We start from the raw sequence: 27,604 nt of genomic DNA, 5'->3' as shown, positions 1-27,604 counted from the left end.
ATCCTTTGTCACGTTACCAAGTTAAACTTTTGTTTGTAGTTTAAATTTAAACACAATCGTAAAAAAACATTTTGTAAAATTAATTGATGTGGCTGCTTTTGGCAACAGAAAAGATCAAATTCACTTGGGAGTGTCAAAGACCAGTTGACTAGCATCAACCTATGTTTTAATAACCTATTATATCAGCTTCATAGCAAAATTAGAAAGGTTCTGCATAACTGCGGATTTCAGTTTTAAACTATGAAATCACACCAGCTTTACGCCATCTTACTAAATTTGGCTTTGACTTACAACTTAACACACAACCACACAGTTATTACCACGCAGCCAATCAGAACAAAAGCTTTACGTTTGGACTGACCCAAACATGAAACAATTACAAAGATAGTTGGGTGTCACATATCACGCTGGTCATGCATTTTAGAAAAAAAAACATAAAAGTTTAGACATATTACCAATTCATTACCAACACAAAGTTAGCCTATACTATACAAAACAAATTACACTATTTAACACAGAAAAAAAATCAAACTAACCAAGTTACAAAGTTGCAGAAGTCATTTATTTGAAAAGTTTAGTCAATTAAATCGAAATCCTTAACTGGTTTCTGATACTGTAAGATTAAAAATATGATTGTGAACACAACACAATACATCAAATACAAAAAAAACATGAATTAAAACACATTTTAACATAAATTCACACTCACAAAAGCACACTAATTAGGAGTGACACAGAAAAAAGCAATAAAAAAGCCTATCTGGGATGACAGTGGAAGTACAAGCAATAAGGTATACCAATAGTCAATTAAAACCACAAAAATGCATGTCAGCAGAGTTCATTGCACAGATCATATTATTTCTAGTGCCATAATAATGAACTACAAATGGTACAAAAGAGTTATGAAGCAAGATTTTTGGCACACAGCTTGATTTTCAAATTGTGTTTGTCATTATAAAACTAAAATAGAAACAAAAACTTTAAAGAACATTTAGGCAAATAATCTGGAAAGTGCAACTACAACTTGAGGGTGCCTTTAGAGAAAAAGTGCAAATACAAAAATATTGAAGAAATCAAATTTGACTTGGAAGTCATATTTATGCACTACAAAATCAAACAAGTAAAATAAGAATGGTTTTTAAGGTTAAAACATTTCTCAATTTGTATTTAAGTACTAATAAAAGAGAAACAACTAACGTACACAAAACAAGCCTTGGAAGTGGAACTTTTTTGTCTATAAGAAACAACAAACAAATAACTCATACGGACTGAGAACATAAATTGAAATAATTAGATTAGATTAACAGATTGTACAACTGTTGCACTGGTCTAAATATCTCCATCTGAAACTTCAAAACTGACATCTGGGTCAGGGGGATAATGCAACAGAAATGAATTACCACTACCTGCGGTGGAAGGGTCACCAGACTCCCTTGGAAATCGACCTGTTGTACTTAAGCCAATACTGTTGTTTGCTTCAATATGTGATTTATTGTAAGGTGGAGGATTTTGCTGATTTCCATTTGGTGAGCTTGCAACTTTAAAGGCTTTCGTTTCATTGATGTTTCTGCTAGCAAATGAGATGTAGCTTAAACTGGAGTCGTGTTCCTCAGGCTGGCGAGAGTGTGATTTCCTGGAAAGGGAACGACTTTGTATTTTTTCCAATTCCATACTTTGATCTTCTTGAGCACCTGTTAGGCCGTTATCTTCATACTTTCTAATTTTTTGTTCCTGTAAAAAAATTGTAAAAAGGAAATTAGCACAAATGTTTTCTGTTTCTTTTTAACACTTAATTCAAACCCTATGTTAAAGTAAACATCTCTTAACCAAAAACATATAACTAGCAAGCAAAACCTTCAGACCCCCCAAAATGTACTAAATTCAGTGCATTCTAAGAAGTTGTTGTTTTTTTAAAAAAAAGATCAACACGAGTGTTGGCACAACTAAAAAGGTGACTTAACACCATGATGCCAATTTACAGATGCTACAATTTGTATTGTCATTTTCAATTTGAAAAGAGCACATTGGTAAGGGCTTCAGAAAGAAACACAGCAAGTCAACAACTAACACCTAAATATGGTATATTCCACAAACCGTCCCAGTTTCATCCACTTCTGACCTAGTTTACAAATAGCAACCATTTTAGGGGTTTAGTGGGATAAATGGCGGGGCTACTCATCGAATAATTATCACATAAAAATGGTGTTTTCTTGTCAACCAATGGTCTTCAACCATTTCTTTTGTAAAATCACCCCTTTTGGGGACTGGGTCAAAACCTCAAGTGATAATTATTTTTAAACTAGAATGGTGGCTTTCTGATATACTTCCATTTTATATATTCTATACGATATTTACCAATTTACTACACACATCATTTGATCTACACATATGATTGTTTTTGTAAACAAAAACTAATGGATCCCCACACACGTGTTTGTGCGGATTTACGGTAAACAAATGTTGCGGTGATTTTTAAATTCTTAAGAACAAATTTTTAGAAAGCATTAACCCAACAATGAAAAATTTTGTTGTATTTTTTTGCACTATTATTGTCGTATAATTACAAAAACATTAAAAAAGAACGAAACAAATACTTTCAATTTAATCTCTTGCTTTGACCCAGATATTGTCGTCCAAGGTCGGGTTTTAAACACAATTTTTTCTAGAAAGCTGTAACAGTTGTGTTACAGACAATTAAAAAGCGATTTGCTGCAAGTGTATACATAACTTTTCATTTAACTTTGTTTCGCCAAACAAGTTTTTCATTTAACTTTGTTTCGCAAAACGAGTACCATTGACCTGTAGTAACCTTTAGGGTGCACACACCAAACGACTGTTTGACCTTTTGACACCGTTTTCAATAACACGCCGTCCTTGGTGTTCAACAACACCGTTTGACCTAATATATACATGCCTTGAGTATTTGATTCAAAAAAAAAAAAACGCTACGTTATGGCGAAAGAAAGTTCTGAACTGTGTTAGTATTACCTACTAATTGACCTTAAGTAACCCGTGGTCATGCAGCGGCCAACCTGACAACGAGCATTTAAAAAAACATTTATCTTGCAAAAAAGTAAAGTTTATTTTTTCATATTTAGTTTGATTAACAAAGTTTTGCTTGACATATACGAAACCGAAGCACGCTTATTAGGTTTAAATCACGTCATATGTGTGAAACCTTTGCCAAAACTGAAAATGTGTGTAATAACTTAATGAAACGACATAGCATTGCTGTGCAAAACAGCTGATTTCTAATCACCGAAACGGCGTCTCGTAAAACGTCTGTCCGACGTCAAGCTGAGCCCTCCCGCTCTGCCCTATTATTCGTAAACGTACTCTCTTGGGACTTCTGCCTACAGTGTCTTTCTTGACCAAACGAGCGTTAGACACATTTACGTTTCGGGGGCCTGTGGGTGTGTCGCTGGGTCATTGGGGGTCAAACTTCAGGTGGACCAAGTTCACATATGTCCAAATTTCAATAAATTTGAAGCACTCTTTCTTTACTAAACGAGCGTTACAAACCAGCGTTAAAAATTTTACGTTTCGGGGGCCTGTGGGTGAACCGCTGGGTAATTTGGGCTCAAACTTCTGGTGGGCCAAGCTTGGATTAATATCTAACATATGTCCAAATTTCAATAAATTTGAAGCACGCTTTCTTCACTAAACGAGCGTTACAAACCAGCGTTAAAAATTTTACGTTTCGGGGACCTGTGGGTGAACCGCTGGGTAATTCGGGGTCAAACTTCAGGTGGACCAAGTTTGGATTAATATCTAACATATGTCCACATTTGAATAAATTTAAAGCACTCTTTCTTGACCAAACCAGCGTTACAAACCAGCGTTAGACAGAAAAAAGAAAAAAAGAAAAAAGAAAAAAAAAATACAGACAAAAACAATATGTGTCCCCTTCAGGGAAGGGGACCCATAATGAAAGTTCTTGCATCTTGAGCAGAGGTTGCAATTAGATTTACTCAGCAACATAAAAGCTGTAGGTAACAGTCAAAACCTAATTATATTCGTAAATAATAACTGTAACAACAAAATTTTGGGTTAATTTCACTTGATTTACTTTGAATAGGATAATTTAGGAATAATTACAACACATTATTACAACTATGCACAAACAATCGTCTTTTTGGAAAAAGGTTTAGTACACTGCCCACAGAAAAAAGAAAAAAAAATACGGACAAAAACAATATGTGTCCCCTTCAGGGAAGGGGACCCATAAATACTTTAAAATACGCTGCAATGTACCAATCAAAAAAGTATGAAACTCCAGAATCATCTGCTTTAGCAAGTATAGCCGTTTTAATAATTTCACGTTATGGGGGGCTGTGGGTGAACCGAGGGATCAAACGGGGTCAAAATTCACATGGACCATCTTTAGACCAATATCTATAATGCGTGTAAATTTGAAAAAGTTTGAATCACTCTTTCTTGACCAAAACGTGGGAACAAATCCACGTTAGACGGGAAAAAAAAAGAATAGACAAACAGGGAAGGGGACCCATAATATAATTTTAACTGCAATGCAAAAGTAATTTATTTAAATGTCTTGTTAATTTGTACAACAGGCTTATTATACTCAAATTTCCTTTTCCATATTAGTGAGTGTCACAAACATTTCATGCTTTAACTAACTTAAGTGACAAACCTGGTCTTGTATAGAACTGGCAGGTTCCGTTGCACCTAGAAGTTTAATAATGTAGTGTTAACATATGATATTCATACAAGTTCGCAAAATTAAACAAAACAGTCCAATCGATAGATTTACGTGCTGGAAAAACACGCTAAAAACTTTTTCATTACCACTGTCATTGTAGTCCCCTGTATGGAATGCTGACACTGATCTCATGTACGTTCCAGTGTTGGCAACCTTTTAAAAAATGCAACAATACAATTAGAGTAGTAAACGTCATTTTACTAGAATTACTGATCTTTGTGTCAAACAAGCAGCAAGATTACCTGAGAAATCTGGGATGTCAAGGGTGGTATTGCAAGACTAGTAACACATGATTGTCCTAACTCTGATTGGCAATTGTCAGAGGTTGTAGCCTGCACCTGTTGAGAGGATTAGATTTTGTTTGAAGAAATCACAAGTTCTACTTACCCTCAAATCTGGATGCTTTGATGTGTCAGTAAATGTAAATGGAGGTGGATGCCTAAATGTTCAAAGAATTTCGTTATGACGCTGTAGTATATTAATGTGTGTTTATTGGTTAAAAGTTTTCTAATATATTTACTTTGTGAATCACAATTGAACTTGACAGTGATATAACTTTCAGCACATTTTGCCCCATTTTTACAAAGTAGAGCAATGCATAAGTGCCAAAAAAGGCATGTACGCACAGGCACCAAGCATGGTGGCAGCCATGGTGGATAGTTTAGTTAGTTTGGAAAGTTTTGTTTGAAAAAATAAAAATATTGAGAATTGCAAGAAAGATTATTATTCTGGCGATATGGCAACAAAACATGCATTAAAATTGCAACCTGTTTTGCTAGTGCCTTGCTTGGCCTAAAACATTTGTTTGCCAGTAAATTGATGACCATTCAAGCAATTCATATTGTTCTTTGCTTTAGTGACAATAAGTTCAGTTTAATTTTACATTCACCGCCTTGCACAACTGTAAAACTTAGCACATTTGCATGTACACAAAAAACACATGATTCCTTTTTTGAAAGTGTGCAACCATGATAACTTAGCTTCAAATACACTCACCCAGGTTGAGGTGAAACAACTTTGTTATCCAGAGGAAAGTATGGAGGTGGAGGATCCCTTGTTATAAAACTCAGTTTTTCTGTTGCAAATTAAAAATGCTTTCATGAGCATGAACACACTGTCAGTGGACAAAATTTGGGGTTGACTGAAGGTTAGCATAAAAACTTCTTGAAGTTAATACTAAATATGTTATGGTATAATGTGTATCTCATAAGTACATATTATTTATGCTTGTATGTAATATAAGATAAACTGTGGTATGGAAATACCTTGATTTATTGGTGAATCATAAATCAATTGATATTGGTCACCCAACTTTTTGGCAATAAACAGTTGAGTTTTGTTACTCTGCTCAATTGCCTTCTTGAGATTTTCAAGGCAATTCGGGCCAGATCCTAAAACAAAAGTCATAAGTTAACTATTGCATATCATAAGTCTGTTTAATAACACTTACTTCACATGAACAAATACTTTATTAGAACTTTGTGATTGTATACTAGTTAGAAGCTTTTTTTTTACAAAAGCAGCATGGTAGCTACAAAGATAGTTTTGTACCATGCTTCCTTGTTTATCCAAACTTACTTTAACCAACATTCAGTGATCCAATTGCCTTACAAACTTCATACAATTTAAAATGACTGAAAATATCTAACGTTTAAAATCAAAACACTTAATTTTCAGCAAATTTAGGTAATTGGCAGCATTAAAGTATTTTTTAAATCCACCTTTCTAATCTCAGGGCATCATTAAAACCCTGTTTATAAATTAAAAGTTTGCATACTATAAAATAACTGGCCATGGAATCTGTTTTTAAGAACCACTGGTTTGGCAAACATGGAATTGTGATGCTACGATTTGTTTTACCTGAACTCTACTTAACTCATTTACATAGCTAACATGGTCCGCTATATTTCTAGAAAACATTTGTTTAACAAAATAACGAATAAAGCATTTCTGACCACACAAGTTTTAAAAATCAAAATTGCACATGCAACACATAACCGGTTGATATTAAAAGTAACTTACTTTTTATTGTATCAATAAGTTTGTTGACTTTTCTATTTGTGGTTGGTAAACTGCGAATGTCTTCGCAGTCATCAGTTGTTAAAATTTGCCTGGATTGCAACCATGGAAAAAGTCTTTCTGGTTGCAAGTTTGAGCAAAGATAGTGACGGAGACGATCAAGTGTCTAAACACATATGCAATAATGCATTAAAACCTACTAAAAAGTATTTAATCCCAAAGAGGTCTCAGCTGCTAAACATCATTTAAAATTCTTTTGAAGTTAAATAATTGAACACTGAAAGAGTTATTGGATGGTCACAAAACATTGCTAAATTAATAAAATGAAATAATCTGTATAATATACCTCTTTTTGCAACTCATATAAGAATTCATCCCTTGTCATTTCTGCTTCTTCAGTATTCATGCGAGGAAGCATTTTTTTACAATTGTATTTTTACGGTTTATACAGGAAAACAAACTCGCCAGTGCTTTTGTTGGCCAGCTGACAAAACATAAACTTACAGCTAACCAAAATTTTGAAAAAAATCAGAAAATAGCGTTATGACTGTTTACCAGACAAATGTTTCTCAACTTTTTGGTGTATTCCTAAAATCATTTACGGTAGGTCAGTATATTCTGTATTCAACAACAATTGTACCATTATTCACCTATTGCAACAAAACAAGTAGTGAAAATTCATGTTGATCTTTTAAGTACCCTCCTTTTGTATAACACTATGTTTCAAAATTATTATTTTGGGCAGGTTTCGTAAAACGTAACAAAATACCTATGACCTAATAAAACAAGGATCAATAAAAATCCTGAGAAGTTTCAATTAAATAATTTGTAGCCTACCTATCCTTGAGCGATACATTCGTAAAATTATATCGTAGTATTCTATGATCTATCGAAATCGAACACAGTTTTGAACCTGTTGGGTCGCGACATCAAAGACCATGATCGCCGGCACGTAAGGGCAAGAGGGGGCACTCCCAAACGTGGTATCATACAACGACCGACACCGAGAAATTGCGTATTCTTCAAACTGTTAAAGTTGCGGGATAATTATTACACGCGTTTGCTGCAAACAAACTTCAAATACCAACCGCGATAACTCAACCAATGTTTCATTTACCGTACTCAATATTAAAAAAATGAATACCAGGGTCATTGGTCTTATTAAGATTAAAAATTAAGATTCATTATTTTAATGTATATAATTACCGTAGCAGAGAAAATTATGGTGGGCTCCTGGGATATCCCAGAAGTAATTTCGTTGTTTGGAAAACTTACCTGATTAAGACTATGCTTGCAAACAATTTGTCGTAAATTTAAATAAGTGTTGAGATTACTCGAGACACGTTGGTTTTACTATTTCACTAATTTAAATTCTATATCTGATTTTGTATAATCTGTTCTTTCCCGAACATTATCCAAAAATGTATTACTCAACTGTTATGTGGTAAACCACGAGAAATAAATTTCGTCAAAACTTGTTCGGTTTCTCTTTCGGCAAAAATGTATCTTTCGTTTTAGGCAACAGAAACTAGTCAACGTCCGTTTTTATTTCCATAGGGAGTTTTTCTAAAATACCCATTCACTGTCAAATCAGTTATATTTATAACAACGAAATGGCTAGGTGTGTCATTTTCGTCACGCTTGAATACCCATGGTTGAAAACAACAGGGTTGCCATACGTCAGGATTTTCCCTGACATGTCAGGGAATTTAGTGTTTAAATTTGCGTCAGGGAGAAATGTTAAAATGTACTTAAAAGTCAGGAATTTAAGAAAAAAATTATATATACTATGAAATCAATGTACCAACGGAAAAAGTTTCTAGTAGTTAGCTACAATCGCATCTTTACCGTGAATCGTAAAGAGGTAAACTGGCGGCGCGCAGGTTAACAAACAAGGTTACTGTTTGGTTTTGCAGTGTGTGTGCGCGCGTAACAATACCTCTTTGTTACTAGTTGCCTAATAATACGCGTTAAATACGCAAATAAAAACCTGCGTCTCAAGAAAACACAGCATTCGATGCTACGTGGCAACTTGGGAAGTTTCATTTGCTTTAACTGTGTACCTCATATGCAAGGAACTAATTACCAACAAAAAGTCGAATGTCGTGAGACGATAAAAACGTTTTTGCAGTGGCATTTTATTTTAAATTTGAAAAGGTCGTTGTGGCCCGCAGTGTTTTTTTTCAGTGTTTCATACCGGAACGGAACGAAACCAAATAACGTTATTCGTTCTGAGCAATTTTTTTATTTCGTTATTTCGTTCTGGACCGATATTTTCATTTCGTTCCGGTCCGACCGAAATAAATTTATAACGGTATTTTTCGGTATTTCGGTCTTAACAAACGAACATTTCTTTGTGGTCTTTGCAACTAATAACGAAAAAAGAAAGAAAGTTGCAACACACAAGAATTATTGTCGGTAGTTGTTACGTCACATAACTTTTGACAATGATGGTCAAACGGATGTAAATTTTAGGAGCTTCAATTTTTATTTTAGCTTAACGGCGCGAAATTTTCAGCAATTGTTTCATGTCAAATGTCCAGAACGAAATACCGGAATAATAAATAACGGTATTTCGTTCCGTTCCGGTATCTTGAATATTTTTTATTTCGGTATTTCGTTCCGATATTTGAGCCAAAAATTATTTATTTCGTTCCGGTATAACGTTCCGTTCCGTTCCGGTATGAAACACTGTTTTTTTTTTGTGTTTTTAGAGTGGTAAAGGTTGGCGACCCCTGATATATGTGCTTATTGTTTCAAGGATAGTAAGAGTAGTGAGCTTAGCCTAATAACTAAACAGAATCCTTCGCAGAAAGTTAATTGACAAGGATCAGAGTATCGTATCTAACGTTTTCTCGTGTCGCCGTGCGTGTGACTTTCGAATTTTCGAAATTTATTCCAGAAGAGAAGTGTTTGGATCGCAAAAAAGGTTAACGCAGCGGTTCTCAAACTGAGGTCCGCGGTCCTTTAGGGTTCCGTGTGGCAATTTTGCGGGGACCGCGAAAAGGTGGAAGTAATTCTAAATTCTTGTTTGGCGTCAGTTTATGCAACTGAATAAGTTTAAATCAAAGTGAAAGTAAGAATCGATCGTCTCCATTGCTAAACACTATAGGCTTTATTGCATGACTAACAAAACTAACAAAAATACAATTGTTCGCGCACAATTGTAATGTTTTTGTCTTGTCTGTGATGTCAGAATAGATCATTGTTATGCGCAATTTCGCATAACTAGCTAAAATCCTGCAATCAACTTTCGTTTTTCTGAAATATACATTCAAGCGTGAGAATGAAAAAGTTTGAGAACTACTGGGTTAATGCAACTGAGGTAAATTTTGTCAGGGATTGTGTATTATAAAATATGGCAACCCTAAAACAACCCCATCGTATGTAGTGAAAAATCGACATGCCATGTGGACTCATGGACGGCCGACCTGCAAGGCTGAGCCTCTTAAAATGCGTTCTGCACCAACAAAGTTCATTCTTTTATCAGAATATATGTTCAGGATTTCCACGCCTCCAATGAAGCGACGAAGCGCGACAAATGATCTGTAGAGAAGCTGGGGGTAACTTCGATATGGACAGTTCAAGTCGAAAGGCAGGTAAACACTGCTCCACACCGTTTCACAATGCCCTGTCCATGCTTAACCGGAAATGGACAGAAATAATCCACCCCTACGTGTGAAAACGGGGACTCGTTTAGAATAGGATGCAATCTCGCCGAAGGGGGGTCTGCCATTCTCTGTACTCCAGCAGAAGCATTTCGTATTTTGCAGAACAGACAATTACCAATTACACGACGTCCGGCTATTCCACCTTTAAGTATTCCAAACCTTTGGCACAACGACGACCAAGTTTGGCGCATTTCAGAATGTCCGACAAGACGATGATGTCTTTTGATAACCAAGTCAGTAAATTGACATGAATGTGGCAGCATGTAGAATCGAATGTTTGGCATCATATGAAATAAAAGTATTTTCTAATCGCCCACCAACTCGAAGCACACAGTGGACAACAGTTGAATTCAATTTGAACATGTGACGTTTCACATAGGTCTTCGAAGGGAACCCCTTTTCCTGCGCAGCAAGCTCGGAGCTAAAATGCTTTCGCTTGCACATATTTGATCAATCCCCGTTGGGCGGCATTTAATTCTTCAACAGATAATAATCCATTATTTCCCGCTGCAGCCGAACACGAGACAGCAAGAATTTCGTAGGCTATATCGAAGCAGCCAGGCGATCTCTTTTTCAAACGATGCAACGGAGAGTACCGATGGATGGTCCTCTTAACGATGGACTGCTTCTCTACTACCATATGTATGGAAACTCCCTGTTTTTTTACGGGACTGAACTCGACAGGTAAGTCGGGTAAAACAATCAGACTTACAGGCAGTGGCGTAGGCAGCCAAAAGTTTTTCGAGGGACCAAATAATTTGTTGTTCGATACCACTTTTTGCTAACGCTCGGCGTAAGGCGTGTTTTTACCAAACACGTGTCGTGCCAAACTGTGGTTTGATGGGACAGCCAAACGCTTTATTTGCTGATTTATTCCATGTCTGCATAAATATATAAAAAACATGGATTTCGGCTCGCAACTTGGCGACAACAGTCATTTTTGGTAAATTATGTATTTCTTTGATGGTTGAGAGGCGAAATCACAATGATGAAGGACGAAACTACACTAAATTAAAGTTTCTCAATAAACAACTTTAAAAATTTGGGAGGGGCCATGGCCCCTTTGGCCCCTCCCTGGCTACGCCACTGCTTACAGGCCAGTAATCCTCAGACTCAAACAAAAACTGCGGACCGCGTAACCAGCGGCCAGACGTCACAAACGCTTTCGACGTCAATCGACGATTGAGCGTTGAAGGCACATTGTCCAGCAGCTTGAAGGATCGCTTTGCCTTTAGGGAATCATATCTTCGAATTCCAGATGCTCTGTGGGACGGAGGTGGAGTCTGTCATGAACACAGACCGACACTGGTAAACCAAACTCTCGTTGTACCATTTCATCTAGCTTTACAGATAAAACTGCCGCAGTCAATTCCAATGTAGGAACAATGTAGAAAAACACTGTTTTCAGCGGCGCTAGTCGACACTTCCAGAAAAACACGCAGTGAACGCGCGAAACCAACGTCGACCATTCTTAGATAACATATAGCTCCGTAGGCCACGGTAGAAGCATCTGCAAAGTGGTGTATTCCCTAGTTTGTATGCGCCGAAATCTTTGGGTTTAAACAACGAGGAAGACGCATGTCATAAAGCTATAGTTACTATGCTGAACAGATATCACAGGAAGTGTTTTGAATATACGGATAAAATCATCCCGAGTTGGGTTGCGTCATCGTGAGTTGGGGTCGCGAACCCCAGGTTGAGAAACACTGACTTAGACCCTTTCTCTTTGCCCAAAGTGAGAGTCTATTCTAGTGATTATTAAATAAATAAATAAAAAATTAAAATGGGTGTCGCAACTCGCAAGTTACATTAGGTTGCAAAAATGGGTCGCGGGATGAAAACGGTGAAACCACCCCTCGAAATACTACCGAAGTCAAGCAGAAAAAATGTTTTGAAAGACGCTTGTGCATTAAAATCTTGACCAAAATCTAAAGCTGTTTGCTTCAAGCAAAAACTCGCGCAACTGGGAGATGAAGTTGCTCCTACAGGTGCACTGTCATTTTATGCGCTGTTGGTTCATTTGTCAAATTACCACCAGGCCACCACAAAAATCGCAAAGCATCCCTTTACTTGGGGGTAACACGAATCTAATGGAACATCGATTCTATATCGGCCACCAAAGCGTACCGCTCTTTACGAAATCGAGTTAAAACAACGACCAAACTGTTTACGAGATCGGGCTTTGCATCCGCACATCATTGAGGGAACGCCTCAATCTATACACGAACCTTGCTTGGCTTGTGAGGATGAAGTACAGGATGGTGTGGTAATACCAGCAAACACCATCAACCGATTTGATTTCTTCTCTAGGTATCTATCTTGCGTAACCTATACCCTTTCTCGAGGTAGGACTGTATTGTTGTGCTCACGTTCTCTAGGAGTCGCTTCAAAATATGTTAGTCGTGCACAGACACAGTTCGCCCTGCTCACGTTGGTTGTACATTGCACTTGCACAATTTCTGTTGCAATTAATATCGTTTTATAACGGCACGGTGTAATGCAGCGGTTCCCAACCTATCTGGTGCCGTGACCCCTTAAAACAGTTCCCAAGTTGCAGTGACCCCAACGATAAAAATTAGCAGGCTTTATTGAATTTGCTTCTAAATATCATAAAATTTATTTCTCACTATACTTTCTTTTCCTGATACTTGCCTTTGGTACATCATTGACAGCCTGAAATTTTACTCATTAAATTTCAGTTTAGTTGACTAAGTTATAATTAGAGGATAGTGATATTATCGCGAGAATGTAACACAAGTTGGCAGCTGACTTGGTGATTATGACATGTAAATGCAGTATTATTACGTAATAAAAGGCAATAATCAGTATTTTGTGAAAACAATTAAGTCTTCAAAAAAGAAAGATCCACCCCAGCTGTAGTTATTAGTTTTCATACGAGTTAACAAACCATGGCGGAAAGGCATGTTGATAACTGTTCTTTCGGTTTTTATTTGCTAAATCAGTCCACGGCTTAAAATGAGTTGGAAGCCATGGCCTTAGGCGACCCCAGGCAAATTGTCAGGCTTGGGGTCGCGACCCACAGGTTGGGAACCGCTGGTGTAATGAATCATTTAAAGACTTTTTTACATTCGTTTAGTTAAAAAATAATAATTTGGTTAGTTCTGAAAATCTTTTTACCACATTCGAAATTAAGCAATTTTTCTAGTCTTCCATCGCCATTCGCCAGCTCTGCACTGTTTCGGATTTTTCGCCTCTGAGTCTGTTTGTTGATTTAGTGTTGAACCAGTGTTAAAATAAGGATGACATCTTCTCATGGCGATTGTACAAGGTTGAAATTGAAATCTCAATCTAAAAATCATTGTGGGACTGGCGGTCTGTCTGTGGTGTTTGTCTATACTGACTAGTGGTTGGTACTTGGAAGATGTGACTATAACGTATTTTCTAAAAAGTAATGTCTTCAACAGTGGAACACTTTAGGTTTGGTGTTTGATTACTGATCTGAATGCTCATTTAAACAAATAGGTGTGATTTTGTATTTAAGTGTATAGATTCCGTTTTCATCATTACCTAAATATTTGTTAACTTTGATACTCTAAACAGCCACACGGTAGTGGAGTATTGCCTTTTAATATATATCTGGTGTAGACCCAAATTGCTTGCATATATGCAAACGCGGACCGCCTGTAGGCGCCGCCACCTTGGGTTTCTAGAGCATGGTGGCGGCCACCGTGGATATTTAGGTTAGTTTGTAGCGGTTTTGCTCGAAACATGGAAAAGTCTGATTAAAAACAAGGTATATTTTGCTTTGAAAACAAACGTGCTGCCGAAAAAGCAACAAAACATTCTTAAAAACTACAACCTGGTTTCGTTAGTACCTCCTTTTTGACATCAAACACACAATTGTTTGCCAGTGAATGTTTGGTAATTATTGTTTTTCAATGCGAATGTTTTGTAATAAATAGTTATCTTAGTCAATGGTCACTGAGATAAATTGTGATTGTGATGGTCATTCGACCTTTGAAAGCCTAGTAATTTTGCTATCGAACATACTGGGTTGGAAACAATGGCCTGCGCAGAGGATTTTTCGATGCTTAAGATTTTCCCTTACAAAGCTGCTGATAGAGTACATTCTCGATCTTGAAAAAATCTAGTCTCAATTCTCATGTAATGAATAAAAATTTCTACAAGAAATTCTGTCATGTTTTTCGAAGCAAAATGTTATTGGGGCACCGCTTGCTATATGTTTATTTTCCGTTTCATCTCGCTTTCCAAGCGTACTGGTACATTAGTTTCTTTGTTTGCACCGGAAATAGCGATTTTTAACATGTATTGCCACTAAACTACTTCTTTGTCCAATGCCAGTAGTCATGCTTTGTTGCATTACATCTATCACACAACCCAAAGTCACCTCATTGGTTCCTGTTTTTAGGAACAATGTGCATAAAGTGCATCCTCATTGAAAGAAAGAAATGTGTACAATCTAAAAAATTCTGGGTTTATTTATTTTAAAATTATGCTTGACAAAAAATGTCTCGATTCTCTAGAAACGAAAAAGTCAAGAAATAGAGGAACCCTAGTCTGTACCTGAATGGTTTATGTCAGTGCTTCCCAACCTTTTCCAGCTCGCGGCCCACTTAAAAATTTTGTTTTTTTGGCGGACCACCGTATAATATTGCGAGAAAACCACAATGAAAAAAACTATCCATTTTGTAGCTACGCAAAGACCAAATAAAGCTAACAAAGAGAGTTCCAGCATCAAGATTTTACAACTAGTACAAATACTGTTGTGACGTGACAATCGCAGTTTGTTTGTGTAATAAAGCTTTGTTTAACGTGAAATCTTATGCGCCATGGGGCTTTCATAGTGAGTATACTATAGTATCATATTTTTGAGAAAAATGGTTAAATTTGAAAGTACGTTCACACAACCTGTGTAACTTTTTTTAACCTCCATATTGGTATGGTAGTATTTTAAAAAAACTTTGCGGCCCACCTAAAAGAACGTCGCGGCCCACCGGTTGGGAAGCGCTGGTTTATGTGATTAACCATCAAAAGGGATGTGGTATATATATATATATATATATATAAGTTGGCAACACATAACAAAGCCACCTTTTCATAAAATGTAAATTTATATTTTAGACAGAATTTATTTGTTGGTTAACTCATTTTTCGCCAGACAATGGCACTGCAACAATCTGTTCAACGAATCTCCTTGCTGTGTCGGAGTAAGGTGTTGCATCCAAACAATTTTCGACTAATTTCAATGTCAGTTGTTCACAACAACCCATTGGACCCCGTTCAACAGATTTTTGTTGACCAGGTTGGTAAAAAAGCTTTTAGCTTATAACGAGTAGATTTTGTTCAACCTTTAATGTATGTTGTTTAGCTACAGTTTAAGAAATGTATGTTGTTTAGCTACAGTTTAAAAAACACGTTTTATTTAAAAGAAGGTGAAGAAAATATTTCTGATTGTTTTAATAAATTCGTAATTACTGTTTGAACCAGTATTTCTTTTTCTGCCCACCACTTTTTTCCACCTATTTGACAAGAAAAAAGTGCTTCAAATTCTCACTTTTTTTCTGTCATTAGTTTGTTTCAACCATTGGTAAAAAATAAATCCTTCAAATTTGCGCACATAATAGTTGACTATCTGAAGTGGATCTCCCAAAGTTTGATCCCAGATGGTCATTAACAGTTCCTTTTTTAAAAAAAGCCTATGCTTACTAAAGTATGTAATGCAAGAGTTTCATACTTCAATGGCTGGTGCATTGCAAAGTATTTTATAGCATTTCATACCTTTTCTAGTCCTAAAGGTTTAGTAATTATGTGTTCCCTTCATGGAAGGGGCACATAATATTGTTTTCGTCCATATTTTTTTTTCTTTTTTTCGCTGGTTTGTTATATATGTTTGGTCCAGAAAGAGTGCTTCTATTGTAATTAAATTTGGACAGATGTTAGGTATTTAGCCATATTTGATCCTCCTGAAGTTTGACCCAGAATGACCCAAGGGTTCACCCACAGGCCCCCAAAACATAAAATTTTAAAAACGGCTGTACTGACCAAAGTACATGATCTAGGAATTTCATGCTTTGTTGTTTGGTGCAATGTAAGGTATTCTAAAGAATTATGTACCCTTAAAAAGGATTTACCCATTTTCACCCCTTAAACCCCAAAGTATTTGTTTCTGTCTAACGCTGCTTTGTTAAACGCATTTGGTCAAGAAAGAGTGCTTTAAATGTATTCAAACTTGCAAAGATGTTAGCTATCAATCCAAAGTTGATCCTCCTGAAGTTTGACCCCAATTAACCCAGCGGTTCACCCACAGGCCCCTAAAACGTAATTTTTAAAAAAACGACTGTACTGACCCAAGTACATGATCTAGGAGTTTCATGCTTTGTTGGTGGTGCAATGTAAGATACTCTAAATAATTTTCTAACTTTTCATTGGATTCACCCATTTTGCACCCCTTTAATCCCGAAATAATCGGTTTTAGTTTTTCCAGTTTCTTAGGTCAGGAATGCAAGTCCGTTATTTGTGCTAAATTTTTTAAAAAATGTTTGCAGTGGGTTAATTATTTAGTGTTCAAAATTTGGCTCAATGGCCAAATGGCCATTACAGCCCATAGTATGTGTACACTGGAAAGCCCAAGGGAGAAATTCACTGGTTTACAACTGCGATTTAATTCATAGCGGGAGATTGCTGCTTGACGCATGGACAGCGTTTCACGAGGCATTCTTTTTGATGATTAGACATCAGCACAGTTACGCTATGTGGTTTTATTAAGTTGGCACGCGTATTTTCAGTTTTAGCGAAGGCTTTGTATCTTAAAAGTGATTAAAACGATATTTTGGTATTGTACATTTCAGGCAAACGTTGTTGATTAACATGAAGATAAAAAGCTACATGTTTTCCAAAGATGCAATAAAAAGTCATTAAACGGTCATTGACGAGTTGGCCGCCTTATGACGACTGAATGTCAACTTGTAGGAAACGCAAAGCACAGTTGATTTTTTTGTCACATCATAGCTCCTTAAATTTTTACACATATACTCCAGAAACAATATGTAAGATAAATATGGATTGGGAGAAACGTTATTGTTAATCACTAAGGACTACATGCTGTTAAAAACCGTGTCAAAAGATCTTTAAACGTTTGTTCGGCGACTACACTGTGATAGGTCACTGAAAGACAATTAATTTATGTGACAATAATGATGCAAAACGAATAGGGCCAAAACTTTTTTTAAGTTGTCCTTAAGAATCTAAAAATAACCGCAACATTTGTTTTCTGTAAATCCGCACAAACACGCATGTGGGGACCCATTCGCTTTTGCTTGCAAAAACAACCATATATGTAGATCAAATGATGTGTATATTAACTGGGTAAATATCGTATAGAATACATAAAATGGAAGTATATCAGAAAGCCACCTTTCCAGTTACTCTTGCAGCCAGAATACATGTCAATAAGCCAGTGGTTCTCAAACTTTTTTTGTTGCAATGCCTTAGGAAAAGTTTTCTGGACTTGCGACGCAGCAGCAAATAAAAGTCAAAGAGGAATTTAAAACCAAATTTAATGCCTGCCAAGTGTCACCCCAGATACCCACCGATCACGCACTTGCTGCATGGGCTGTTTAACCTCTACGTACATTAACGGGCAGCCCCATTTTCGATCAAAAACTTTTAACGTTAATTTACGTCAATCTGCACTCTACACAAAACGTATTTGGACGTAGATATACATCAACCACGCTGAAAGTGTGACTGAGTTCAGCCACCAAACGGAACTATTCTGCGACACCCTTGGAAAATTGAGGCATCGCGACACACAGTTTGAGAACTACTGCAATAAGTTATTGTGCCCTTTTCGGGTGCATCAAACAAAAAGTGATCCAATTTCAAAATGGCCTGAAACCAATACATATTAATCAGTAAATTGGTGAATAATGGCACCAATAATTGCCCTGCCTTTTTGTGATGCTATCATCCCATCTTAATACTGCTACCAATCTCTGTGTACATGTTTGTGGAACACATTTGTTAGGGTTATTGTGTCAATCGATGTGTAAATGTAGGAACACAATTAAAATTCGATAGCAAGTATACATCTTCTGTAAGTATGGCAAATGATGTATGTGGATATCCATTAAATAGGGCATTCTATGCATAATTTGCAAAGAAAGAGGAAAGCCACCTTTTTAGTTTTGTTTGCATGTTTCCATTATTTTGTGTCTATTGATGCAAACTCTGCATGACTAATATGCCCCAGTGTATATCCCCGCTTCTGATACCTAGAAATACTGGCAGCAGGTGTTTTTCAAAAAACTGTCAACATGGTTGTGTAACACATATGTTCTCTGCAATTTCAGGTGGCAGCTTATAAGAAACTTAGTACACAACAAGGAGGAGGTGCTGTTGATGCTGGTCCTGAATATCAACAACAAAAACAGGATGCAATTAATCGATTGAAGAAAGTATACAACATTGATGATCCAACAAAATTTCCAGTCTTCAAGTTTGAAGAACCAGACTTTAGCCAAGATGACATATAAAAATTGTTGTTAAACTTTCTTCTTGTTTTGTTTGAATGAATAAACTTTAATGGCAACCAAATTACTTTGAACGAAACGTTTGATCGACTTAACAAGCCCTTAGCAAGAAAATGTATCCAAAGCTGCAAAGTGTTTAACACCTGAATGAAGTAATTTTTGCATCTGATTTTACAGACATAATAAAGGAAATATAATTCTCTAATATAAAGGAAATATAATTCGTGGGAAGAAGTGCTATTACCCAGACTGCATAAACACATGGCCATGCCCCCTCCGAAATTTCACACAAAACGGATACCTCAAGCGCTCAAGGTGGTGTTCCAACTGGCGTGTTTTGGAATTCGCAAGTCGTGCAAAAACAGGCAATGCGCACATCTTCGTATTATTTGTCCTAGCATAGTGGTTTGTAGAGAACTTAGTCTTGTTAGCCCGATGCAGTAACTTAAAAAGGCTAGATATTGATACAGGGCAGGAAGAACAGTGTTTGATTAAAAAATTTTGGAAACCAAATATGGTTATAAGGGATTGGACTTTCTCCGCGCCATTCTTTACTGGAACCGCTTTTTCTTCTCGTGGTTCGCATCAGTTCGCTGACAGGTCTAAGAAACTAAGATTAAAAGGTCATTTTGCCAGTGTTCTATAAGTTTTCTGCATTAAACGACACGATTCACAATAACGGTTGATTGTTTTGTTTAATCGATTTTGCGTAACACAGACAGTGGCGTAGCCAGGGAGGGGCCAAAGGGTCCATGGCCCCTTTCCAAATTTTCAAAGTTGTACATTGATAAACTTTAATTTATTGTAGTTTCGTCCATCATCATTGTGGTTTCGTCTCTCAACTATCAAAGGAACATATATATTACTAAAAATGACTTTTGTCACCAAATTGTAAGCCGAAATCCATGATTTTTATAGTTATGCAGACATGGAATAAATCAATAAAGCGTTTGGCTGTCGTTACGTGTTTGGTAAAAGCACGCCGAGCGTTAGCAAAAAGTTGTATAAGACAACAAATTATTTGGGCCCCTCCCAAAATTTTTGGCTGCCTACGCCACTGAACACAGATAAGTATCATTTATGCTAAAGAAAGTTAATGACAGAAATCTGCGAAAAAAATATTTTTTGTTAAATGTCACTAGCGATATGGCATGTGGCAGAACATTACTACAAGCTAGAAAAGACATAATGCATTTATTACCATTTTTGCATTTCGCTGGTATTTTATGCAAATCGAAGTAGTAGGGGAAAGCTTTCACATTATTGTAAATGCATTAATGCATTCTCTTATTGTAAGAATCTTTTGGTTGTACGAGGTGGATTGCAGCTGGCTTAATTATTAAAAACTATGTTGCTAGTGCCAGCTAGGATAACGTGGTATTCATCACTCGTCAGTTTATGAATACGATTACCAACAAATTTTGCAAGTGGACTTGCAAAGGTTACGTTAACAATCGGAAAATTTTGACCTGCAACTGTTCCGTTTTTGTTAAACGCGTTGAATTTTGATTTTAGAAAAGAATCGTAAACGTTTTTATTCATATAACTTGTGTGTTTCAATCTTTTTTTAATAATTGCACATTGTTGTCTTCATAATGTCCAAGCAAAGATTTCAGTGGGTATATATTGTTCCTTTTGTAACATATGTGTCTGCTTTTTTATGTTGGTCGTTACTCGTTACTGGCAATTTAATTTAATGGACGTTCTTTCGTTTGTACTTTGTAGCTCACGTGTGTGGGTTTAAACCGCAAATTGTTCTGTGTGGTTTTACAACTGCTTACGAAACTGCTCTGTGTTGTAGGATTGCCATCTGTGTCCATTAAGCTCAAAACTTATTAATATTTATGAAAACATTATCGTTGAACAGAATTATAGGATGGGTATTAATTCATGTAGGATTAGACTTACAGAGTATGTGTGTTTGTTTATAAAATTCTTTACAAAAATATGTAATCTAGCTAAAGCAGGTGTCACCAAACCATGAAGGTAATCAATGCTTTTAAGCAAGTGACCACAATTTACTTTTCTCTCTGTGTTGAGTTTTTACCATAATTTAGCTGCATAAACTGGTTTGTAAGTTTAGTAACTACAGTAAACATTGGTCAATCCAGACCCGTTTGGACTGAAAAAATTGTCTAAATTAAGCTCCAGAGTAACCAAATCCATTTTAACGGAGGTTTACTAAACTTAGATAGCTATAAAATAAAGTGTGTTCATATCAATTTGAAAGTTGAAACAAAATTGGAATGTTTTCAGAAAAATTTTTTTTTTGGTCAACTCCTTTTTTTAAGTGTCATGAAACAAATTATGTTCTGATTGATTAAAGTTGTTTGGGACTGGGCACATGTTCACTCAAATCAGGTAAACCAACAATAGGTTTAGGGTAAATCTCATTTGTTAAAAAAGTGAAACCTTTTCTACACACAATACAGTATTATATCATCGATCAATTGATGTTTTCATTGACAAATGTAGTGCTTTTTTCATGAAAATGATTTCTAAAACAATTTTCTGTCCATAGATGATGTTTGTTTAGCAAGACACATGTAAAAAAATGAATGAAACAGCCCAGAGTAATGAGAGTGACAGTTTGTCCTCCTACACAATCGTTCACAGCACCATACGTGACCTGTTTGATGCCCAACATTCTGCTTTAGAAGAAGTGCGACAAAAAGCGGAGAAACAAAAACTGCACTATGTTTTAAAATCCACACATGATAAGGTTTGTCATGAACTTGAAGAAGAGAAATTGTCACATGCCAAAACCGCAGTATTGTTGGCCAAAACTAAGGATGAATTTCAGTTCCTAAAAGATGAAAATGAGATATTAAAAGAACAAATACTAAAGGACAAACAAACGTTTGAAACAACATTGAGAAACAAACAATCAAAACTATCCCGAGAAACAAAAAGATGTGATTTCCTTCATAGCAAATGCTCTGAAGCAGAAAGAACTATTGAAGGGTTGAGTGACACAATACAGTCAAAGGACAGAGAAATTGATTTGTTAAAACAACGCTTGAAAAATCAAAAGGACAATATGAAACAAAAACTTGCTGAAATTGACATCAATAAAATGCAACAAGACTACATGGCAAAAACCCTTGGAGATTCCATAAAAACGTAACCCAAGAACTTTGAATAATCAATTATATACATCACTTACGTTTTTCCTTTTAGTTTTATGTTATTTTCTACTGCTGCTTTTTCTGTATATTATACCATGCTGATTTTCAAGGTCTATGTAGATATGCAATGTTGTGAAAATATTCCTCCAACCACTGTTGGCAATAACTATTGTGTTTCATTTACAAAAAGATTATTATACTAATGATGCAAGGACTTTTGTTGTGAGATGTTACAAGTCTTTTAAAAAAATGATAAGCAACACTGGGTGTTTACATCAAACTCAGTTTTTCTCATCCCTTGATTGCACATTTTTACTTATGGTTGTCATAGCAGCTTGAACCATAAACTCTAAAAGTCTTAAAGGATAGTGGACCCAAACAAACTTTGGTATTTTTTAAGGGGGGAGCTGCTTAAAACCAAAATTGTTAAAAGTGTTGTAGGATTTGAAAGGTTATGTTCAATTTTATACAATTCTGATAAAAAAAAACAAGCATTAGCTTTAAAACCTCTGGGGTTGTATTTGGTACAGTTGTTATTTCAACTCTAAAATGGACACCTAACACTGAAGTTTTCAAGCCAATATAAAATAGTATAACTGTCATCAATTGATGTGCATATATTGTGCAGAATTGAAATTGTCTTCTATGATTAAATAACTGTTGTTATCCCCACTTGAATCTCTTCAAGAAATTAAATGTCATATATATATAAATATTAATTTACAAGACAGTAGACTATTAGTACATAAAATTTGGTCAGTATGTAAAAATTTGTGTTACACGGACACAACCTTTTAGTTTAGATCTAAAAAAAATGAACTGGTTCATATAAACTGGAAGAGCACATATTGTCTCAGAACTTGACTGTTCATAAACACACTTGTAATTTCAATCAACCACTACAAAATTTATTAGGGACCAAACAATCATGCAAATAAGCTCTGAAATGTATCTACTCAAACGTACCAATTTCACAGATTTAAACATAAAATATGCCACAAGGTGAAAGATGTCAGGATTGCAGTAAGGTTTTTTGCCAGTATGTTTGTTAACTGCATGAGTGAAAATCTCCGCTTATCCAGCTGCAAGCTAATTACATGATACTAAAAAACATATGTGTTTCTAAATTACAAGTAGACAAGAATAATCACAGTGCGTCGAAAACTGCTGACAATCAAATTACATAATATTGGGATGAGTTGCAGTTCTGCAAATTTAGTACATATAATAGTAAGAAGTTGGTATCATTTTGTATGACAGAAAATGTTGAAAATAGGATTTTAATGTGAAAATAATCTGGAACAACACAAGCATTGAGACGCACAGAATCTAGTTTGCTACCACTCATGAAAACATCACTAACAACAGGAACAAAAGAGCGTCACAAGTACACAGACTGTGACACAATACAAACTCTTTGTTGTAAGTAACCAATACAGAGCAAAACAAGAGTCAACAGTGAATGGAATTTACAACAGTGTGCAAGATCGTTTTTGAGTGGTTGGTTTAAAAGTTGTAAACTGTTTGTTAAAGCAAGGGGATGCACAGAACAACTATTGAAATGTAACATGTGTTTTCTATGTACAAAAGTTACAAGACTAAAGTTATACAGATTTGTAGAGTGGTGGTAAGTGGATACTTGGGAACCCACAAGTGCTGGGCCTTATTGGAATGCTGTTAAGTACTTGATGTTGCTGATGTAAAATTAGTTCGGCAATTGAAACTAAACTGAAGCAACTACATTGCCAGTTTTTCACAGTAAACAAAAACAAGCCATAAATACTTTCACCGCAAGTCACTTAACAATAAAAGATAAAATGTCACAGGCGAAAACACTACATTTTTCAAGCATACAGTATGTTGTAAAGGCAAACATTGGCATGAGCAATGTAATAGCACCATTCAACCTCTAAAAATACATCAATCAACCAAACTATTGATAAAACTTTGAAATATACACACAATAGAAAATACTGAATTGAAGTTTGAAAAAACACATAGCATAAAAAAAAACATATTTCGACACCCTCCAACTATTGTGTTAATTTTACTTGATTTCAAGGATTCCAGGGTCACGCTCAAGTACACTGAGTATAATGCGATCTAAATAATCTCTAAGCTGTTCATTGATTTGCTCTTGTTTTTTCAGAGCCTCAATCACCTCATCCTTAGTGGCATCAGACATTTCTTGGGCAAGCGATTGGTCATCACACATTAGGGATCTTACATCACTTATGTTTTGTGCCAGTTGAACATTCAGTTCCTCATTTGTGTGCTTAAGTTGGTCATTCTCCACTTTCAGGTCATCCACATGAGCTTTGAGCCGTTCTGAATTTGGGTCTATCTTCATAAAGGCAATCTCTTCCTCTAAATCTGTCTTTTCCCTTTGTACGGAGGCAACCATACTTTGGAACTGAGATATTTCTTCTCGAAGTTTTTCCTGTTCATGCTCTTGCTTTTCTTGGTAATTTGAAAATCTCTGACTGAGCCTAAAAACATTTTTAACATAAAAACTATTTGTAAAACACAACCATTACACAGTGGACTAAATTTATACAGAACTTTCAACAAAGGTAGCAGTGTATCACTTTTAGTCAAAATACCCTTATGTGCCTAAATCTTTGGGCTATATTGTACACATTGCCATGGCATATGGTAACACTATACAGAATGTCAAATTTAAATCCGAAGTTATATTTTTGGTAATATACTTTAGATTATGTTTTGCTTTTACAATATGCAACCACATACCTTCGATATTCTTCATTGGTCTCCACCAATTGTTCTGTTAGTTCTTCTAGCTTTGTCTGTGCCCGAGATGAAGAAGCTTTGGCTTCTTGTAAAGTTGAAGCATTTTGTGCTAAATCCGCTTCAAGTCTGTGTTTTTCTTGAGCAAGCAAATCAACTCGACTTTGACATACCTTGAACAATATTCATGTTTTTGGCGAAACAAAATTAAATCTCAATACAACTCTAATTTTTGTTTGTACTTTAACTTGGTGCAAAATGCAATGATTTTTACATAGTGTCATATAGTATGGCAACTTAACATATTTAAGTTAAGGGGCTGCATTTTTGTACTTAGAAATCATGTGCTAACATTGTTCAATTTGTATTCAACTGTTATATTCAAGTGAGTGACAACAGCATAGTTATAATGGTTGACATTAGAATCCAAGGATATGTGGGTCTTTTTATTGCAACATATTTGTATTCTGAACTATAGTTTATAGTCACCTGGTACATAGATAGAACCAAGTTCAACAGTTTGAGTTTAACATTGCAAAAGGCACTGAAACTTTTGTGATATTAAATGTAATTTCGCATACATCAATTTTTGTTTGTGTACATGATTTCGATATTTACCTCATTGTTTTTTTGAAAAATCTAATTCTAACATTGGCGCACATATCTAAAACTGAACTAAAGCAAACAATAGTAAAACTGCTGGCAAACCCTGAGAATAGGTAAGGAGGCTTAGGTGCATTATTTATAAGCTTTATTCCATACGAGTTGCTAGGGCTGCCTTATAATTTACAGAATTACCCTTTGGCACAGCATTAATTTCTTTTTGAAACATATCATTATGCCTCCAGACAGATTCGCAACCATGCACTTGCTTTGTTATAATAGATGGCAATTGGAAATAAACTGTTTTGCTTGGCAACATCAAAGTTTAAACCCCAATCATGCTCTTCTAATTTATATATTGGTCATTTTAAATCAGGTATGGAAAAATACCAGTTATGCCTTAACATTTCTGTAAAGAGCCAATTTCAACTTTAATCCGATACAGGTGGAGCATAACATAAAACAATGTCCTACAAAAGTGTACTTCTATTTACCTGAATTTCTAAGTCTTTTTCACGACTTAGTTTTAAGCGGAGTTCTTCTAGTTGGTGTTTTGTATTTTTTTGTGTCCTGGTTTCCTGTTCAATGAGATCTTGCACCTTTTCCTCCAACTCATGTACCCGACTAGTTAAGCGCTGATTTTCACGTTTCACAGTTTCATATTGAGCTTGCAGGTTTTTATCCTCAGCTAGTCGGGAAACATGATCCTAGATGAAAATTAAAACAGTTAAAAGACTTATATTAGAAAAGCAATTTATAAATTTAATCACATCTCAAAATGTATGTGCTTTACTTTTGTGCTGCTTTGTACAGATTTATAACTACAAACACCATAACTATCTACCAATACTGAGTTCTCAGAAGAGATGTTAGTCCACATCAAGTCATTAAAAACTTTGTTCCATTTATGCTGATGTTGAAATGCAAAAATTACCAGTAATAGTACAAGTCTACATTTGAGTCAAGACACATTTACATCCTAGAATAAGGCTTCAAGCATGATACATGGATCAAGTAGCATAAGGGCCCATATGGTTGTGTAGGAAATGAGTACAGGGTTTTATAATGTAGATTGACGAAAAATATATTAGAAAAAATACATAGTCCATGACAAACATTTTTTTACCTGCAGAATTTCAACTTTTTCAGACAAATCCTCATACTCTGAAGAAACTGATGAAGTATCATCAAGTTGTGGCTCAGAAGGTTGGTTTAGAGCCAAACCAGGTCGATTGTTCCAGCTGTGTGATCGCCGATGAGATTTTCTCATACTACTTCTTCTGACAAAGTATTCAGGTGGGGCAGCTTCATGAGTTTTAACAGGACTCAACTTTTGGGGAGACTCACCAAATGCCTCAAAACTTTCCATTTCATTTGCCTCCACTTCCTCGTCTACAAGGTCGTATTCGTTATATGTGTTTTCAGGATCTGAAATGGATGCATCATCTTCTGGCAAATTTTTATTTGGCAAGTTTTCTATCTCAATCACAGGTCCATTCTGCAGTTCTACAACCGCTCCACAAAATTGTTCAAAAGAAATTCGACCTTGTCTTTGTGGATCTAAAACCTCCTGTATCTTGTCCACAGTTTGGTCATTAAACTGATGTTCAAGCTTGTTTGCCAAATATTCTGTGACTATAAAACCATCACCATCGGGGCTGCACAGATCAAATACCTCTTGCAGGTCTCCACCAATTGTAGCCATACCAGAAAACTTAAAATGAAATGTTTAGAAACATTTTTACAGTACTATTTAAACTTCTATCTGTCAAATGTTTGGCCTAAAAAACAATAACATGATTTAGCAAGTGAAACAACAATATAAAAAAGATAACCGTCTATTTCTATAACTGATAAAACAATAACTTGTTTTTAACTACTAGTGAATGAAGTGCACATTCAACATTAACGTTTTACATTGTGCAGTCGGTTTTATGATTGGGATTTGGGAAGCTAGTTATTCTATTGGTGAACAACAAGTCACATTGCCAAATACACCCACCTGTTGGATTGTACTAATATGCTATTATTTTTTACAACTAATATTAGCTTTGCCCCACAGGCCCACAATAACAGAAATCAACGTAATTTGCTGTTAAACTTTTTCAACTGCATATTTCCAGAAATGGTACACCTTCCAGAAATGAAATCATTCGATTGTTTGTGCTGTTTTTTTCCGATAAAGCCAGTTCTTACGAC

General features: G+C 35.8%; 4 protein-coding genes across 6 annotated transcripts; 2 read left to right on the top strand and 2 right to left on the bottom strand.

Moving 5' to 3' along the window:
• Positions 1–331: 331 nt before the first annotated feature.
• LOC145205174 (uncharacterized) lies at positions 332–7,271 on the bottom strand. The gene is made up of 9 exons (XM_080077836.1): positions 7,089–7,271; positions 6,746–6,908; positions 5,989–6,114; positions 5,720–5,798; positions 5,111–5,162; positions 4,966–5,061; positions 4,810–4,876; positions 4,655–4,689; positions 332–1,731 (listed from the first exon to the last, which is right to left on the bottom strand). Exons 1-9 carry the CDS (start codon positions 7,158–7,160, stop codon positions 1,330–1,332), a joined length of 1,092 nt encoding a protein of 363 aa, XP_079933962.1. The 5' UTR covers positions 7,161–7,271; the 3' UTR covers positions 332–1,329.
• Positions 7,272–15,472: 8,201 nt separating this feature from the next.
• LOC145204370 (ATP synthase peripheral stalk subunit F6, mitochondrial-like) lies at positions 15,473–18,990 on the top strand. Its single transcript, XM_080076885.1, has 2 exons — positions 15,473–15,697; positions 18,747–18,990. The coding sequence occupies exons 1-2, from the start codon at positions 15,557–15,559 to the stop codon at positions 18,927–18,929; spliced, it is 324 nt and encodes a 107-aa protein (XP_079933011.1). The 5' UTR covers positions 15,473–15,556; the 3' UTR covers positions 18,930–18,990.
• Positions 18,991–20,439: 1,449 nt separating this feature from the next.
• On the top strand, positions 20,440–22,348 carry LOC145204368 (spermatogenesis-associated protein 24-like). 3 transcript variants are annotated; one of them, XM_080076884.1, is made up of 2 exons: positions 20,440–20,545; positions 21,448–22,348. In XM_080076884.1, exon 2 carries the CDS (start codon positions 21,481–21,483, stop codon positions 22,051–22,053), a length of 573 nt encoding a protein of 190 aa, XP_079933010.1. In that variant the 5' UTR covers positions 20,440–20,545; positions 21,448–21,480; the 3' UTR covers positions 22,054–22,348. The 3 variants fall into 3 exon arrangements, with proteins under 3 accessions (XP_079933010.1, XP_079933009.1, XP_079933008.1); XM_080076883.1 differs by lacking the exon at positions 20,440–20,545 and adding an exon at positions 20,552–20,912; XM_080076882.1 differs by lacking the exon at positions 20,440–20,545 and adding an exon at positions 20,920–21,287.
• Positions 22,349–22,940: 592 nt separating this feature from the next.
• Positions 22,941–27,214, bottom strand: LOC145204367 (rab11 family-interacting protein 4A-like). The gene is made up of 4 exons (XM_080076880.1): positions 26,532–27,214; positions 25,900–26,112; positions 24,806–24,975; positions 22,941–24,543 (listed from the first exon to the last, which is right to left on the bottom strand). Exons 1-4 carry the CDS (start codon positions 27,108–27,110, stop codon positions 24,102–24,104), a joined length of 1,404 nt encoding a protein of 467 aa, XP_079933006.1. The 5' UTR covers positions 27,111–27,214; the 3' UTR covers positions 22,941–24,101.
• Between the last annotated feature and the right edge of the window lie 390 nt (positions 27,215–27,604).

Source organism: Phallusia mammillata, chromosome 8 (genome assembly GCF_965637545.1).
Source record: "Phallusia mammillata chromosome 8, kaPhaMamm4.hap1.1, whole genome shotgun sequence".
Classification (NCBI taxonomy): Eukaryota; Metazoa; Chordata; class Ascidiacea; order Phlebobranchia; family Ascidiidae; genus Phallusia; species Phallusia mammillata.
The sequence above is the reverse complement of the archived record's forward strand: the minus strand, read 5'-3'. Positions and strand labels throughout refer to the sequence as shown.

Excerpts from the sequence above, each read along its gene's own strand:
- LOC145204370 (XM_080076885.1), top strand. The coding sequence starts at position 15,557 with ATGGCACTGCAACAATCTGTTCAACGAATCTCCTTGCTGTGTCGGAGT. Across the intron at positions 15,698-18,746 it reads AACAGATTTTTGTTGACCAG|GTGGCAGCTTATAAGAAACT; the intron begins GTTGGTAAAAAA and ends CTGCAATTTCAG.
- LOC145205174 (XM_080077836.1), bottom strand. The coding sequence starts at position 7,160 with ATGCTTCCTCGCATGAATACTGAAGAAGCAGAAATGACAAGGGATGAA. Across the intron at positions 5,163-5,719 it reads GTTGTTTCACCTCAACCTGG|GCATCCACCTCCATTTACAT; the intron begins GTGAGTGTATTT and ends TTGAACATTTAG. Across the intron at positions 4,877-4,965 it reads TGACATCCCAGATTTCTCAG|GTTGCCAACACTGGAACGTA; the intron begins GTAATCTTGCTG and ends ATTTTTTAAAAG.
- LOC145204368 (XM_080076884.1), top strand. The coding sequence starts at position 21,481 with ATGAATGAAACAGCCCAGAGTAATGAGAGTGACAGTTTGTCCTCCTAC.
- LOC145204367 (XM_080076880.1), bottom strand. The coding sequence starts at position 27,110 with ATGGCTACAATTGGTGGAGACCTGCAAGAGGTATTTGATCTGTGCAGC. Across the intron at positions 26,113-26,531 it reads AAAAAGTTGAAATTCTGCAG|GATCATGTTTCCCGACTAGC; the intron begins GTAAAAAAATGT and ends ATTTTCATCTAG. Across the intron at positions 24,976-25,899 it reads AAAAAGACTTAGAAATTCAG|GTATGTCAAAGTCGAGTTGA; the intron begins GTAAATAGAAGT and ends ATATTGTTCAAG.